The 16,217-nt window shown below is 36.0% G+C and overlaps 1 protein-coding gene across 1 annotated transcript; it reads right to left on the minus strand.

Moving 5' to 3' along the window:
* On the minus strand, nt 1–15,032 carry LOC119190248 (protein abrupt-like; the record flags this gene model as incomplete). Its single annotated transcript, XM_037441712.1, has 8 exons — nt 14,964–15,032; nt 13,756–14,053; nt 3,307–3,470; nt 2,923–3,038; nt 1,275–1,416; nt 782–948; nt 314–443; nt 1–30 (listed from the first exon to the last, which is right to left on the minus strand). Coding segments are annotated over exons 2-8 (765 nt in total), but the record flags the coding sequence as incomplete, so codon positions are not given.
* Between the last annotated feature and the right edge of the window lie 1,185 nt (nt 15,033–16,217).

Below are 16,217 nucleotides of genomic sequence, written 5' to 3' on the forward strand. Positions count from 1 at the left end.
GTCTGATGAGGACTCCTCGCCGTCGCCAGACTGGGAAGAAGATGGTTGGGTTATGCATTGCTCTTATGTAACGCCATGATGATGAAGTACCATGGTATCCTAGCTGGTGATGGAGTATTGGTAATTTTATCAAATTAAATGATGACTAGGTGTCATATTATTATGTTCAAAATACACACTATTGTCTGTCCGTCATTTAGCTTGATAACTTAGGTAAGCCGTTTGTTCAACCAGAGACAAAACGAAATACTATCTACTTTTATACTACTTTTACATCGTACTTCTTGTAAGACAGACAAGCGTGCCATCTTACCAAGTTGTTGGACCCTGAGAGATGCGGGTTCTGCGCGTTGTCGAGCGCCTGGCTGAAGAGCGCGAGCTCGTGTCCGTTGGTGCCGAGCGTCTCGGGGCTCGCGCCCTGCGCTGCCAGCAACTGCTCCGTCCTACACCAATAATTGTAATGACAGCTATAAGTATGGATGACAAGAAATACGTGACCCACTTTGGAAATAAGAAGGATTGTTTACCTCATTCTCTCTAGAAATATATATTTTTATTTAGTTTTCAATGTCACAATATCTTTAATTCAAAGTTAAATGAAAATCTGGCAAAATATTCAAATATATGCTGATAGTTTAGGATATTACAAACAATAGACAAATCATAAAATCCTGCTTTATAAATTTAAGATCTGTAATATGTACGTATGTTTCACAAATAAATGAATCTAATTCAGGCCCAAACCGATGGCTCGACGTGATCAAGGATCGTCGCTACTCACCTCGTCTTCATCTGCGCCTGGTAGAGGTCGCTCGAGCGTGCTCGTTTGGGCGGTGGCGTAGTGTTGGCGCTATCGTCAGGCCGCCGCAGCCGTCGACCCTCGCGCTGCTGCGAGTCGCGCCCCTCCCGCGACGCGCCGCTGCCTGTCTCCGTCCACGACGACGACGACTGTTGTGAATTCGTTAAATTCAGCAATTTTTGTATCGCACCCGGTACAAAATCCTTTATGAAACAAAGTTGTATATGTATTTTTGCGGTTTTAACGTTAGTTTTACCTTTGCCAGATGTTAGTAGAAGACATGAAGTTGAAGCTGTTAGTGGCTTTGAGTAATGTAATTACACGGTGGGCGCCATTAATGATAATGGCGCCCAAACGTGGTTCTTGATTTTCAATTTGTGATTAAATTTGCTCTATTTTCATTTAGTATTTAAAATTTGTTTTATTTTATTACATCATATTACACTCAAAATTTTATTTTATTTTATTTACTCACTGGAGAAGCTTTAGGTTCGAGGGAGGAGACAGGCGCCGGTGCCGGTACATCTGTCAGCCCCCTAACTTGCAGCAGTTGTGCTGCTCGCAGGAACTCTTTGAGTTGCTCCTGGCCGATGTGAACTTCGCCTTGATACATGAATCTAGATAAACAACAATGAGACTTTGATGAATAGAAATAAGTTAAAAATGTGTTCCAAATTTAAGACTATGTTTATAAAATATATATCATCGTATTTAAAATTTAAATTTCTGTTACATACATCAAATCTAAATTATTTTATTGCTCATTTAGTCAAACAGCTCTTATTACAAGACAGATAAACGTTTGAAACAATCTATTTATATTTTACCTATACACATATTTGCTAATAAGAAATTAATATTCAGTGTATAAATAACACATAGATGTATTTACTTATGTTTTAATTTATTCAAAAAAATATTTTAACCTCTAGCCCCTTTATTCATAGACGTTTTTTATCTAAGGACGGAATAAAGCTGTGATAACAAGTCTGTTTCTCAGTGCTAGCGGCATAGCAACCTTCGCAGTGCCTAGCCATAGGGCCGTTGTTATTGGCTAATATTGTTGTATCTCAATGTAGATAAAAAAACGTCTATGAATAAGGGGGTAGGTCTAGTTTTGTTTCAGATAATTTATAAATAACTTAACAACACACAAAATTTAAACTTAACACAACCGAATGTTACAAACCTAATGATTAAGTTTTAAATGTAAATAATATTTGGATGTCAAAAAGAAAAAATAACGGTTAAAATTTTGATAGATTGGATGTGCATAATTAGATTTTTACTTTGGAATAGGACTTTCCCAAGAACCTACGGAGATCCGAACGAAACCTATTGAACAATAAATCAAACGAACTAGTTCCAGTATTACTCAAACCGACCATGACATACAGTTGGACTGGTTTCATTGCAGGTTAAGTGTATAACTTCCGAAATAAGCCAATTGTCCTTGCAAAAACGGGCGTGTGATTTAGACCATAAAGTTCATTACTCATCTATATAATGATTAAGTTATGACTAACATATTTTCCCACGACTTCTGCCATTTGCATATTTGTAGATTTGCGAAGTGTTGGCCTTGATTGAATTAGTTAATTCGTTTCTACAAATTATGGAAATTGTTGCGTGTCTGGGACGATTTGAGAAATAAGTTTATATGGTTCGTAAGATCCTTTTTGTCGCAGCGGGAGGTAAGACAAGTGAATCGGGAGGTCAGACTGCATTCGAAACTAGATTTATGTAATCCCCAAATATTCGGTATTTATTGTCTTCGCTGCGTTGGAAGGAAACAAGGTCATAATTCATAACTAGACATCGGATTATATAATAAGCAAATGCATAAAACACTTTTTTGTTACATTATTGCATATTTTAGTTATGTACGTTAGATATATTATACATGTCGAAACCATAATGATTGGGCAAAGTAAAGCCTTTGTGATATGATATCTTTTTCCGTGCATATTTGCATGCGTATTGTGGCATTTTGATAGTGCATATAACCCAATATCTATTAATAAGCCACAAACTGCATAGTTTATTATAAACTATATAGAATAATTCTAGGGTTTCTTTAGTCTTACAATCAGTATTATAGTTATACGGTATGTCGAGCTCACCTGAGAAGGCTCTCCATATCTTTGTCGTGCACATCCCGCAGGATGACGATGGGATGCTGGCACGGGTTCGCCTTAAGTAGCCGCCGGAAGTAAGGGCTGCACGCTGACAACACCACCTATGTAGAGATGAGGATTAACAGCAAAAAGATGAGATTTTAGAATGGTATCACAAATATTTTTTGTTAATTTGAACTTGATAATGCGGCTTTCGATGGCCGCTAAAGTAATACCAGCCTATCTTACTGAGAATACGCTAGCTGTCTGAAGATGAAGAATCAGAACGGGTCTCTGTGAACGGACTTTGAATGTATGCCCATGACTTACTATCCAGTTTACTAGAAACATGTTTAACGCTACCCTATTAGAATATTTTAAGTAATTTACCTTATGTGCCGTGAATGTGGCGCCTGCGCACGCAAGGGTGACGTCTACGAAGTCCTCCTCATCCCTCAGCCGGCGGAAAGAAGACACCATGGCGGAATGGAAGTCGTTCCAGCGCAGCGAGTACTGCTGCTCGCCGCCGGCCGCGGCGCCCCCTGGACACAGTACTGCGGTACTTATTCATTTGCATTTCAACTTTGTATGATGATTAACTTGAGGCCGGGTTAGTACATATAATCTGGTCTGAGCGAGAATTCTAAAATACGGAAGCCCAGATCCCCAAATAGGGAAAAGGGTTCCCTATAAGTACATTATTCTTTCCCTTCAAGGGCAACACATTGTCCATACTTTGATTTCGTGTGTTCATGGACGGCAGAGGCTTTTTAACTTCAGGTGATATAAATGATCCTTTGCCGGATTATACATACATACATAACATCACGCATTTTATCCCCGAAGGGGTATGCAGAGGCGCAACTAGGGCACCCACTTTTCGCCAAGTATGTTCCGTCCCATGACGTGATAGGGGGCGAGCCTCGGTGGCGTAGTTGTATTGCATATCCGGTACAATAGCGCTCTGAGGTCCTGGGTTCGAATCCCGGGTCGGGCAAAGTGATATTTGGGTTTTTCTGCTCAGTATCAGCCCGGAGTCTGGAATTTGTGCCCGATATGGCGATAGGCTCGCCGGATTATGCAACAAAAATTATACTAGAATTCATTTTTATCTGATCATATACCTAATGGAAACTATTTTGGAAGTAATCTGATACAAATAAATAATCAGGTGCTATTGTTTATAAGCAAAGTCTGTTTACGTAGAAATGAAAGGCGTATTAATAAAAGAAAGAATAAGCAATCGTTGTTTTTTCAAATGGATTTGAATGACGGCATGCGTCAGAGCATGTTGCGAATGTATGTGCATTGTACGTAATGCGCATGAGTCAGAACATTCAAGATGAACGGAAAGTTCAGGATTAAGTATGTAATATTATATCATCAAAACAATTTACTCCAAAATTTTTATATTGTTAAAATTATTTAGCAGCTTTCTTATATCAATAGTAGGATACATTATGCGCTCTGCTGATGTGGGTTCGAAAGTAACAGTTTCGATTTAATATTTGTTTATAGTGATATCTATACGTACGCTAAGTTAAGTTTACAATTTCACTAATTTGCTATAGATGGCAGTCGTCTATTATAAAGTATTAACTTGCCTATGATATATGCTTACAATAAAAATAAATGATTTCATGAATAATAAAAATATTATTTACATTTATGTTTATTAATAGTAAATTGGCATTAATTATTTTCCTTTGTATCACTAAAATTAATTAGCCAGTAAAGATTTAAAGAATACTTAACAAAAAAACATAGAATAAATTATACGACACGTTATAAACTCAAACAAAATGGCACGTCTTTCTCACCATCTCATTAAACTACGTCAAATGTAAATTAAAATACATTAAATCACTTGAAAATGCGAATGTATGTAACATACGTTCTACATCAATAAAAAGATTCCTCGCCAAAACAAGTATGAACATTAAAATAGATGAGCACTACGATCGGCACAATCGTAGATTATAATTTAGCATAAATGTCAAGGTGGCTGCATTATTGGTGAACACGATTCTAGGTTTTAGTTTTTTGATCAGACCTTTGAAATCTAAGGCAACCCAGGAAGCATTAATTTAATTTAGTAGAGATTACAATTGGGTAATAGATTTGCTGGTGGTAGAATATATACTATATCCGACTGGAGAGCGACCACCGTACACAAGGTGTTAAATCCCGCCATAGTGGCCCACGTAGTGTGCAGCGTTTGGGGATCAACCTGTGTTTATCTTTTTCCAACAGGCCGGCATAATTGTGTCCACTGTTGAGGGATAATCATCTCTCGTTAGTCGACATTCTATTGGACCCCACTCCGCTTACCATCAGGTGCAGTGAAAAATAATTATTTCATATTGTATTATTTAACGAGTAAATGTCTCGGAGGCTAAGACATTGCTTTCCTTAACTTATCTATCTTATTGCCTTGCTTTAAATTCAGCTTTATATATGCAAGAAAACTTGCAGACGTCGACTTTCGCACGCAATTTTTACCCTGTGAACAAGCATGGTAAGCTGACTTCAACCATTTTTTAGTTTGTAGATCTTGTGGCGATTCGCATAATAGATCTATAATGAAATATATTATGTATGTAAATGAATATGAAATGTTGCCGACACCGTAAATGCATCTGGAATTTCTTGTAATATATTGCTGCGAGAACTTGCTGATGTAATTTTAGCTTTAGAATGGGATCAGTTAACATCATGTAGCCAGTGTAACTGCTGAACATAATAAGACTTAACATCTCATGTCTCAGGATGGCGAGTGCAGTGGAATACCAAACAATACTTTGTAATTCAAGTTGTTGGATGGTGTTTCTACTGTTTTTGGGCGGTCGTATCGCTTACCATCAGGCGAACGGCAAGCTCGTCTCGTCATTCAAAGCAATAAAATACATTAACTTATACTGGTTAGCTGGCCTATACTATAAAAAATTGCTGTGACATTGATAGGTATCTACAACGAAGAAGAGATTAAGGTAAATTAATTTGTTATTCTTCGATATTTGATAAAGCCATTGATAAAATATGCTATTTGTTTATGAAACGAGTTTTTTTGAATGATGAGGTATTCGGTACTCAGGTTAGTCGAGAGATAATTTTATCTACACTAACATTTTAAAGAGATAATGTATATTAATATTATAGAAGATAATGATGAATTTGTTTTTACGCTTTCATAGAATACTTATAATAGAAACGAAATTGCATAGACAATATTAGAGTAAAATAATCACTCTGTCCCGTGACCATGAAGGCTGCAGTCTTCGAAATGTCGGGAGAATATTATAGTATAAACCGCAATAATCTGCAAAATAGTTTTATTTTAATAAAATAATCCATTTTATTTTTGTAAGATTTGATAACTTCATTCCTGGAAAGATTTTTACGTGGGTTGAGTCTTAAAGGTCACAGGAACTGCCTGGATGTAGGTCGCTTCTAAAAGGTCTGGATATCTTTAGGAGAGGCCTGTGTCCAGCGTTGGACTTCTAAAGGGTGAATATTATGATGACCATCGGCAGTAAACGAATTATTTTCGATACGTCTATATCATTACATAAAAAACGTTTTTTTTTCTACGCTATTTTCTAGAATTAGGTACTGATGAGATCCTATTAATTTTATTACTGATGGGAAGATTCGCTTACAAAGTTGCTGACATTATATATTTAATAGCAAGTTTGTCACTTTCTGTGGTGCAACGTGAAAATTCTGTAAATAGAAGTCGCGCCGAAGGCTTCAATGTCTGCTCCGACACAAACAATTGTTTGTTCCGCAAATATTTGTTAAGGGTCTAGGTGTCGTTTGAAAGAGTCTTGTGGGTGATAGTGATACCTCGATTTACGCCTTAAAATGCAGTCAGGACTTTGCATTGATTAACATTTATCACTATATCTATATATATAAAAATGAATCCCTATTTCCCTTGGTCACGCCATCACGCGTGAACGACTGGACCGATTTCACTATTTTTTTGTTGTTGTGTTTGTTATTGTCAGGAGAGGGTTCTTATGAAAGAAAAAATTCAAATAATTGCGCCGAAAATTAGAAAATTTAAGATAACTTAATGAAAATATTAATTTTATATAACTGTCAAATGTTTGAAATAACTCTCAGCCATTGACAGAATGCGCGCTGCAAAATCATAGTTAAGACGGGACAACGTCTGTTGGGTCAACTAGTTAGTCATATTTTTTATATTATTCAAAGCTATGATTAATATGCTGCAGGAATCGGATCCATAATTGTATTGTTTTTAAGCACCTTTTCACGCAAATTCACGCATTTATAGTCGAATCGGAAATCTGACGGCCGAAAAATATTTTAAAGTTAAGTATTGGAGGACATAGACCTGTGAATAAGATGGTTCGCACACTGGCGCGTTAACGCGCGAATATTGTGGGTTGAAATATAATTTGTTGTGACATGTATGTGCTGAGGATGTTTATCTCTTGTAGAAGAAAGATTTAATGTAGAAAAGGATGGTTTTAGTAAATAATAGTACCCTATTTTGTCACAATTACATGAATTGAGCAAAGATTTGTGAAATGTTTTTTGGCTTCTTCCTCCTTTAAACGTTTACACGAATTAGTTTAAAACAGAAATCAAAAACAAACAACGCACGGCGTCTATATTTTATGTAACAAATACTACATTAAATTCTCTTTAGTTTCAAAAAAGATACATTATTACTTTTATCACAAAACTATATTGAATATTTGTATTCCACGGAGTATCCGATGTCCAGTATAGAGAGTATCGTTTTTAATGCAGCAAATAAATAAACGGTTTATTTTTAAAAGCATTATTTGTTAATCAGTTGAAATATACTATTTTGTAATTTATTATAATTGACAAATGGTAGTTAACTTAAATATGCAATTATTAAGAAATCAAATGATTTTTTAAAAGATATTTCGAGTTCATTAGTGTTGTTATAAAGTAAATTAAAGTCTGTCACATTTGAAATCGTTACGAAAATGTAAAATAAATCCTCAACATAATGATTGTATTTTCCTGTGTATTCATTATTAAAATTTGATCTTAATTTTTATTCGGATATTTGTAAACGACTTGTACCGAGTAATTTGCATTGAAAACGATAGAGCCAATTTTAGGAAACAGTTATTATTAAAAATATATGCAAATATTGTTTTCTTGATAGACATATTTCTTGCCGGATATCTGAGCATATTAGCACATTTTTGCATTAAATATGAACATTCCAAGACTTTTTAGATAGACGCGCGTCTGACCCGCCAGTGTGTAATCCACTTTACCCATGCAAATACACCCGCGTTAATGGTAAATACCATAAATAATGCATATCCGTGTCTCTGGCCGATGTTGATTTCAAATAATATTCGTACCGTTGTTTCTGAGACGCTTGCGTGACCGCCGCGCGGCCGTGCGCGAAATCTCAATACCGGCTACCGTTTTTACACGCTTTGTTAAAATATTTATTGATATACAGGATAAAATATTTAAATATACGTTGCGTACAATGTTATTAAGGGTCATGTTCGCTTCATGGATATAGAAAATACTGTTAAGGTACTGGTGGTAGGTCTCTCATATGTGAGTCCGTCTGGGTATCACCGCAATGTTTATTTCTGCTGTCAAGCAGCACTGTGTAGTCATTGTTGTGTCCCGGTTAGAAGAACATTGTAGCCAGTGTAACTGCTGAACATAATAAGACTTAATATCTCATGTCGCAGGATGGCGAGTGCAATGGAATACCGAACAATACTTTGTAATTCTAAGCGTTGGATGGTGTTTCTTCTGTTTATGGGCGGTTGTATCGCTTACCATCAGGCGAACAGCTAGCTCGTCTCGTCATACAAAGCAATAAAATAAGGTATTTTAATCGAGGTAATTTTATAGAAATCTAGTTACTGGAAAACAAAGAGAAACGGAATATTTGAATACATATATCATCCCTTCGTTGTGATAGAATTGCGGTATAAGATTTATATAAGTTCCAAAGATTTTCAATCCATAGTGATCGATATTTTTAGGTGGTCTCTGATTAAGAAATGCATTGTTTTTGTTACATTGATTAAGTAATAAAAATATTGTGGTTGGTTGTCGATTACAAATATCTGAATAAAAATTAATCAAATTTTAATAATGTATACACAGGAAAAAACGATCATTATGATGAGAATTTATTTTATATTTTCGTAATGATTTCAAATGTGACAGACTTTAAATAATAAATAATAAAAAGATTCTGGTATGAGTGTCTAGTATTTTTCTTTATTTAAAATATAATAAACCATCTGAAGTTTATTTCAGTGCAGAAAAAATCACTCAAGTTTAAAGGCGATTTGAAGTTTTTAATTTGTGTATGTACTTTTGTAGTTGTCTGTACATGTCAAAGCAAAGGTAAGCCGATAAGAACTATATAAAGGAATCCGTAATTAATACTGTATTATATTTAAAGTGATCACGTTCAATCTGCGTCACCACCGCTAATAGATTCTTGATAATTATTTAATTTGTAATAAGCATCCTCTCCAATAGTGTTAATTGTATCATTTCAACTGTTATCTTTATGAAACTTATAGTAATTAATAACTTCCGTTAAATCAGTTAATTGCACATAAAATTTCTCTTATTAATGATAACTGTTTTGGGGTTTTTTTATTCTATATCTTTATGGTTGATTAGTAATTAGAACAATTATAATAAGTTATTTATACGTTACTTTTTTATTGGGGCAAAGTGACCCCACTGTGTCTGATGGTAAGTGGAATGGGGTCCAATAAAATGTCGACTGACGAGAGATGATTACCCCTCGACAGTCGACGCAATTATGCCGGCCTGTTGGAACCGGATATACACCGATAGCGGAATGCGACACACTTCGTGGGCCACTATGGCGGGTTTTAACACCTTGTGTACGGTGGTCGCTATCCGGGCAGATATAAGCTATATCCTACCACCAACATGTTATTTTTAAAGGGAGTTTTCCTTTACTATATTTTAATGGATGTTATGGCTGCTAATTATTTAATAAATAAATGTATTTTTAGGTTATGTAATAATTCTTTATTTAAACTAATGTTAAAATCATTTCACAAAGGATGTTTCCATTGGCTTTCTAAATTTATTTTGTATAAATTACGGCTTATGATATTTAATATTTATGTTTCTAATAGTTGACTACTAGCTTCAATTGGTTACGGGTGATTAGATACGTTCTAACGAGTCATTGCTTCATTAATTGTCTGGTTCGTCTCAATTTGCAAAGAATGCATTAATAAGACGTATCAATAATCCTTCGAATTATTTCTTAAGGATTAAGTTGTTTAAATTCATTAATGTTTTTATTCGTAGTATGACATGTTTTGTTTGAAATTAACGGAAGATATTTTAAAAATATTTTCAAAATAATTGTTGTTTGTAGCCGGTGTAACTACCGGACATAATAAGACTTATCTTATATCTCAGGATGGCGAGCATAGTGGAATAACAAACAATACTTTGTAATTCAACGGGTTGGATGGTGTTTCTACTGTTTATGGGCGGTCGTATCGCTTACCATCAGGCGAACGGCAAGCTCGTCTTGTCATTCAAAGCATTAAAAAAATAAAAAATTGTTCCGGTCATTTCAAAAATAACCATAAACATTGTCATAACAACCCCAACAATGTCACCCTATGTGAAGTTAATAAACTACCCCAGCCTACCCTTCGGTCCTCGTTGACAAATGCTCTGTAGACGCTTTATGATACTTAGTGGATGCACATCATCCCCCGTCTCCCCTGGCGATCGATTTGCGCATTTTTTAAGGGGCATTAGTTGTGCGACACTTTTAAATTTAGGGAAGGAAAACTCAAACATTCACCAATTTTCAATTACCTTTAAATTCTGTTATATTTGATAGAATTGATAGGTAGGAAGAATTGTTTGGAAGGTATAAGTATTTGATTAATATGTAGAGCCTATATAACGATTTTGCGACGCATTTTACATACAGATGCGCAACAATGCGCAGTAAATGCGAAGCAGTCGAGATCCTTATAATTTCAAAAACAAATGCGTATATCATAAATGCGCGTCATATACTCCGTTAAAAACTTCGTGTTTCGATCATTTTGTTTTTTTCAATAGAAATATGATTTTATTATACAAAATGTAGGTAGAAATTGAAACTTTTTTTCGGACGATCAGCACCTCAGCGCAGGGAAAATGAAGGCTGCAGTCTTCGAAACTTCTGGTGAAAATCAACATATAAAAAACCGCGATATAATCCGATTCTCAAAGGCACACACCTCTGAATTTTCTAAAATTATGTGTGTATTCTTTGTGAATAATCGCTTGCTTTAACGGTGGAGGTGAACACTGTGAGGAACCTGCATGACTGATTTTGAGAGTGTGTGAAGTCTACCAACAAGCACTAGACCAGCGTAGTGGACTAAGGCTTAATCTCTTAGTAGTAGAGGAGGCCCACAGTGGGACAGTATGTAATACAGGGCTGATATTATTATATTTTGCCACTAACAACTATAGATATCAAAGCTATTATCTTTTTAACTCGACACACTTCAATCCACCTAAAACTGCTACATTCATACCTTGTACCTACGCCAGCGTAATTCTGAACGTTTTTGAACTGTTATTTACACCTTACAGTTGGACTTTTTTACCTCTAACCTCCATAGTCTATGCTATGTGCAAATATTTGTTTTTAAAAATCTGCCTGCTAAAATCTGAGATAGGTCACTGCGGCATCATAGTAATGCATCGTGTGTGTTTAATACATTTGTTAAAATGAAATATGGTATTACTTTAGAAATATTGGTTTTATTAAATGTAAATATTAGGTTTTGCTCGCAGTTCCGACGTGCTGTCTTATAAAATGTTTAGCGTAATAAAAGTACAATGACAGTTCAAATACTGTGGTTATTTATCCTTTTTAATTTTTCAATTTCTATCATATTGTTTTTTTTTAGTTTAGTAATATTCTTTATATATCTGCACTTATACATATAATCAAAGTAATGTGGGATTTAATATTAATATTTACGTAATCAGCAGTAACTTAGAATACGCTTATCATATTAATGCAAAATTAGAAATCAATACATTTTGAATTCCCTTATTAAGTAAGGCTTGAAATAAATACAGGAATCATGAATCAAATACCGGGTACTTTATCGATTTCGTGATTACTACCGTCTCATTGGGAGTTTTCATATTTCATCTATTATACATAAATATTGTTTTCATAATAAACACGAAACATCCATTTTAAAGCGAGGTAGAGCACAAAAGCTTTTGTCATTATGATATAGACAAAAAACGTAAATAACACCGCAAATTTTCACAAAGTGCATTACAGACGAAAAAAAAACACCGCAAAAAAATAAAAAGCCGTCTAATCTCGAGTAAACGATGGCAACATCATTAAACAGCGCGATCCACCCTCGCCTCCTGGGGGATCCTGGGGGACCGCAGGGATAGGGCGGGGGTGGGGTACGGCGGTGCCGCGGGAGGGGTGATATCAACGAACTTCTACGTACGTACGGCACGCGTATGTGCGTTCATAAAATGTTGGTAAACAACTCTTACTCACGTAGTACTGAGAATTCAAAATGTCACCTGTCTAGGGACGTGGTGTTGGAAATGCGACCTTTTTGCGTTCTAATGCAATATTTTTTTTTATACGTATACAAATACGTCGTTTTATCTACAAATAGTTTCAATAAATTCTTTCTAAAACTGGCCATCAATTACTAGTCGTTAATTAGAATTTCAAAAATCGAATGATAACATTTAACGTTCATAAATGTTAGCCATTACTGCTATTAACGGCAAATGCGTTTCATTGTCTTGATATTAAGCTTTCCTAAATGACTGGTGACTTTTTATTTTTTAACAATAACATTGTTTTAAAAAAAGATTTTTAATATTAAAATTATATTATACCTTTTGTACTAATGTACTTGTTTTTTTAAACGCCGAGCAAATGTAGGGAGAGAGCGCGGCCAATCGCCATAATTTTAATTAGACTTTTTTGTAGCAATAATCGAATGATATATTGAAAATATTTTTTATTAATCCTATTCTTGATATTTAGTATATAAATACGTGAGGTTAATCGTTAATAAAATAAATTCAATAAAAACCTATTAGCGTTTATTGGATACGGCTGTGCAGGTCAACATTCCTTTGCCCTTTCGTAAAGATAAGTGTTCATTATATAGATTTTTTATGAGAGAAAGCGTCTTATTCAGTGTAGATTGTTACAGACGATAGCTTTAAGGAAATAATTAATGCTTCGAGATAAAAATCTTGTGAATTTATAAGATTATAAGATGTAATGGATTTCTTTAGCGAATATATTCGATATAGCTAATTTTGTGCTTGCGTAAATATTCTAAAAGAAAATTATTTAAAATACGCAATAATTCTGAATATAAATTGAGAGTTGATGTCAATAGCTCTATTTCATTGAATAAAATTAAATTTTAAAATATTATAAACAACGACTTTGTAAAACAAATCGGACAGAAGTTTAACTTTGAATCATGCAAATAATATTCATCGGTGAAAATCGGACTTTTAAAGCGGTTAAAGACCTTTCGTGGTACTGTAGAGTTTACAGTCTCTAGAGTTATAAAAGTGTTGCTTGCTATTAAAATAAATGTAATTTTTCAAAGCTTAAACGATTAGCATTTATAAATTTGATTATTTTTCGCATTAACTTTTCGCTTCATCGCATTTTAATGTAAATATTTTATACACAAGGAGCACGTAGTAGGTATTAGAATTTAATTAAAATCGCAAAACAAATCCATTTGTTTTGATGAGACTCACCTGTCTCGGTCGCCATGGCCGGGTGTTCCGAGGGCGGCACGGCTGTTTCGGGGCGTGCGCGCGCGCTAAACGTGTCCAATCCTGCGCATTCCACACGAGCTCCCAACGTCGCCGCCACTTTTAACGCCTTGTCACTTCTCTTTACAACAACAACAAATGATCTGTGAGCGCCGACCGCGTTCCGAATTCACAATTCGAATTCAGAATCTCATTCGAATTTAAACTTTTTTATTTTTTTATTTTAAATGTTTAAAGCTTCGTATTGTGTTGAGTATTGCGTTTTTGGATGTGTTGCGTTCTGAAAGGAGGTTTTGTTTACGTTAGAATTTGTAAATGCAAAATAAATTGCGCAGGGATTTGGATCGAGCGGTGACATCACATTTCATTTAAATTGCACGGTTTTTGAACGCAACGAAGGGGGCGGCCGGATTTGGTTTTAATTTTTAATGCTTAAATTAGAATTTTAAAATTCAAATTTGTATTTCGTATTCATTGTCCGATGTTTAAAAATACTTAAAACGAAAAATATTAGGTTAATTGAATTTTAAGTAAATGTAACGACAATTAAATTAAGTACCCGAAAACGTGAGTAATTTAAGGTTAATTAACTAATCAATTATAAATAAATAATTACATGTACTTACAGCAATTAATAAATAATAACTAAACGATAATAGCACAATAAAATCGATGACCGTTACAAATAAAATAATAAAATGTGACGTAGATGCAACCACGTGACGTAATGCGAAATTAAAACTCGATCAACACTGATGGCCTGTAACCAGTGTACTGTGTATGTAACGCACACGGTGACACGAGCACGGAACACTGCAACGCGATAGGGTCCGGTAATTATCGGGTGTCCGGTGGAGAGTGGAGTGGAGACCCGTCAGCGAGATCGCGCCGAGGCAATAGAAGGGCCGGTGCAACGATCGATGGCGCGCCCTGCACCGCCACAATAAGGGAGGCGCGGGCAGATAGAAATCAATACGATGTCCATCATCGCATGCACCCGCCCCCCGACCCGCACCGCCTGCGCCATGCACCCGTCGGGAAATGCATTTTCCGCGACGCCGCCGCCCCCCGCGCCCTCACCTTCCGTACACGTTAAACCGGTAATGTTACGCGAAAAATTTGTCGGGTCAATTTTTTATGTGATGTCCGGTGTCGGATGCACCGCTCGGTCCGTCTGCGTCCGGTATTACCTGACGCACGCGTGCGTTCGAATGCGCGTCACGCGGGCGACTGTCGCGCGCCCCGCCAGTCGGGCCGAGAATAAACAGCGTGGGGCGCGCGGCGGGGCGGCGCGGGCGGTGGCGGTGCAGCGCTGCACGCCCACAGCGGCCGCCCACGGCACCGGACGCGGCCCGCCGAGCATCGCCGACCGCTGCCGACCGCCGCCGAGCGCCCAGCGCCCAGCGTCGAACTCTCCCTGTGCTGTAACGTACGGGGCGAACATCTGACCGTAACGTATGGGGGTGAAACTTGCACTGTTACAGTGTCTGGCGGCTTCGTGTCTCCGGTGATTTATTTATTGAGACATCATTTTATATCTTGGAGTAGAGCCATTTTATAATTTTTTTTTGGTATTTATTTAAATGCTACAATAATTTAAAATTTGTTTAATGAAGAAATGATTGTATGTATCAATTTTTTTTATCTGTTTTTGCGGCATATTTTACATTTTACGCAAGATCGTTATGTATATTTGATTTTAATGAGATTTTAAATATTTAAAAACGTACAAAAACAATTTTATTGCCTGTAGTTATCAGTGACAGTCAAAAACAAGAATAAAATCAGGGAAACATCTTTAAACACGAAGATAACATTCTGCATTCGATAAATAATGAGACAACTTGTGTATGCAAATGTTATTGTTTAATACTAAACAGCTAACATTAGCGTTTAATAATTGTTTTCCTTAAATCTATTTTAGCAAAAAAATCATTAATATTATAATGCGTTTCACATTTATTTAAAAGCGGCAATAGCCTAGTTGGGGGTGGAACGGCCTGCCAAGACGAATGTCCGCAGGTTCAAATACCTAGGGCACACACCTCTGACTTCTAAAATCATGTGTGTATTCTTTGTGAATTTATTGTTCGCTTTAACGGTGAAGGAAAACATAGTGAGGAAACCTGCACATCTGAGAAGTTCTCTATAGGAATTTCAAAGGTGTGTGAAGTCTACCAATCCGCACAAGGTCAGCGTGGTGGACTAAGGCCTATTCCCTCTCAGTAGTAGAGGACGCCCGTGCCCAATAGTGGGACAATATATAATACAGGGCTGATATTATTATTATAATTTACAATTTGATATTATAATTTACAATTTGATTGCTTGAACCCCCAAATTTGTTTGACCTAAAAATATCGTGTGGTTTGGAAACACGATTAACCTGTATACGAGCGCAATATGGCGTAAAATTTATAACTGGAGTGTTTATAGAATTTACT

This window comes from Manduca sexta, chromosome 23 (genome assembly GCF_014839805.1).
Source record: "Manduca sexta isolate Smith_Timp_Sample1 chromosome 23, JHU_Msex_v1.0, whole genome shotgun sequence".
NCBI lineage: Eukaryota > Metazoa > Arthropoda > Insecta > Lepidoptera > Sphingidae > Manduca > Manduca sexta.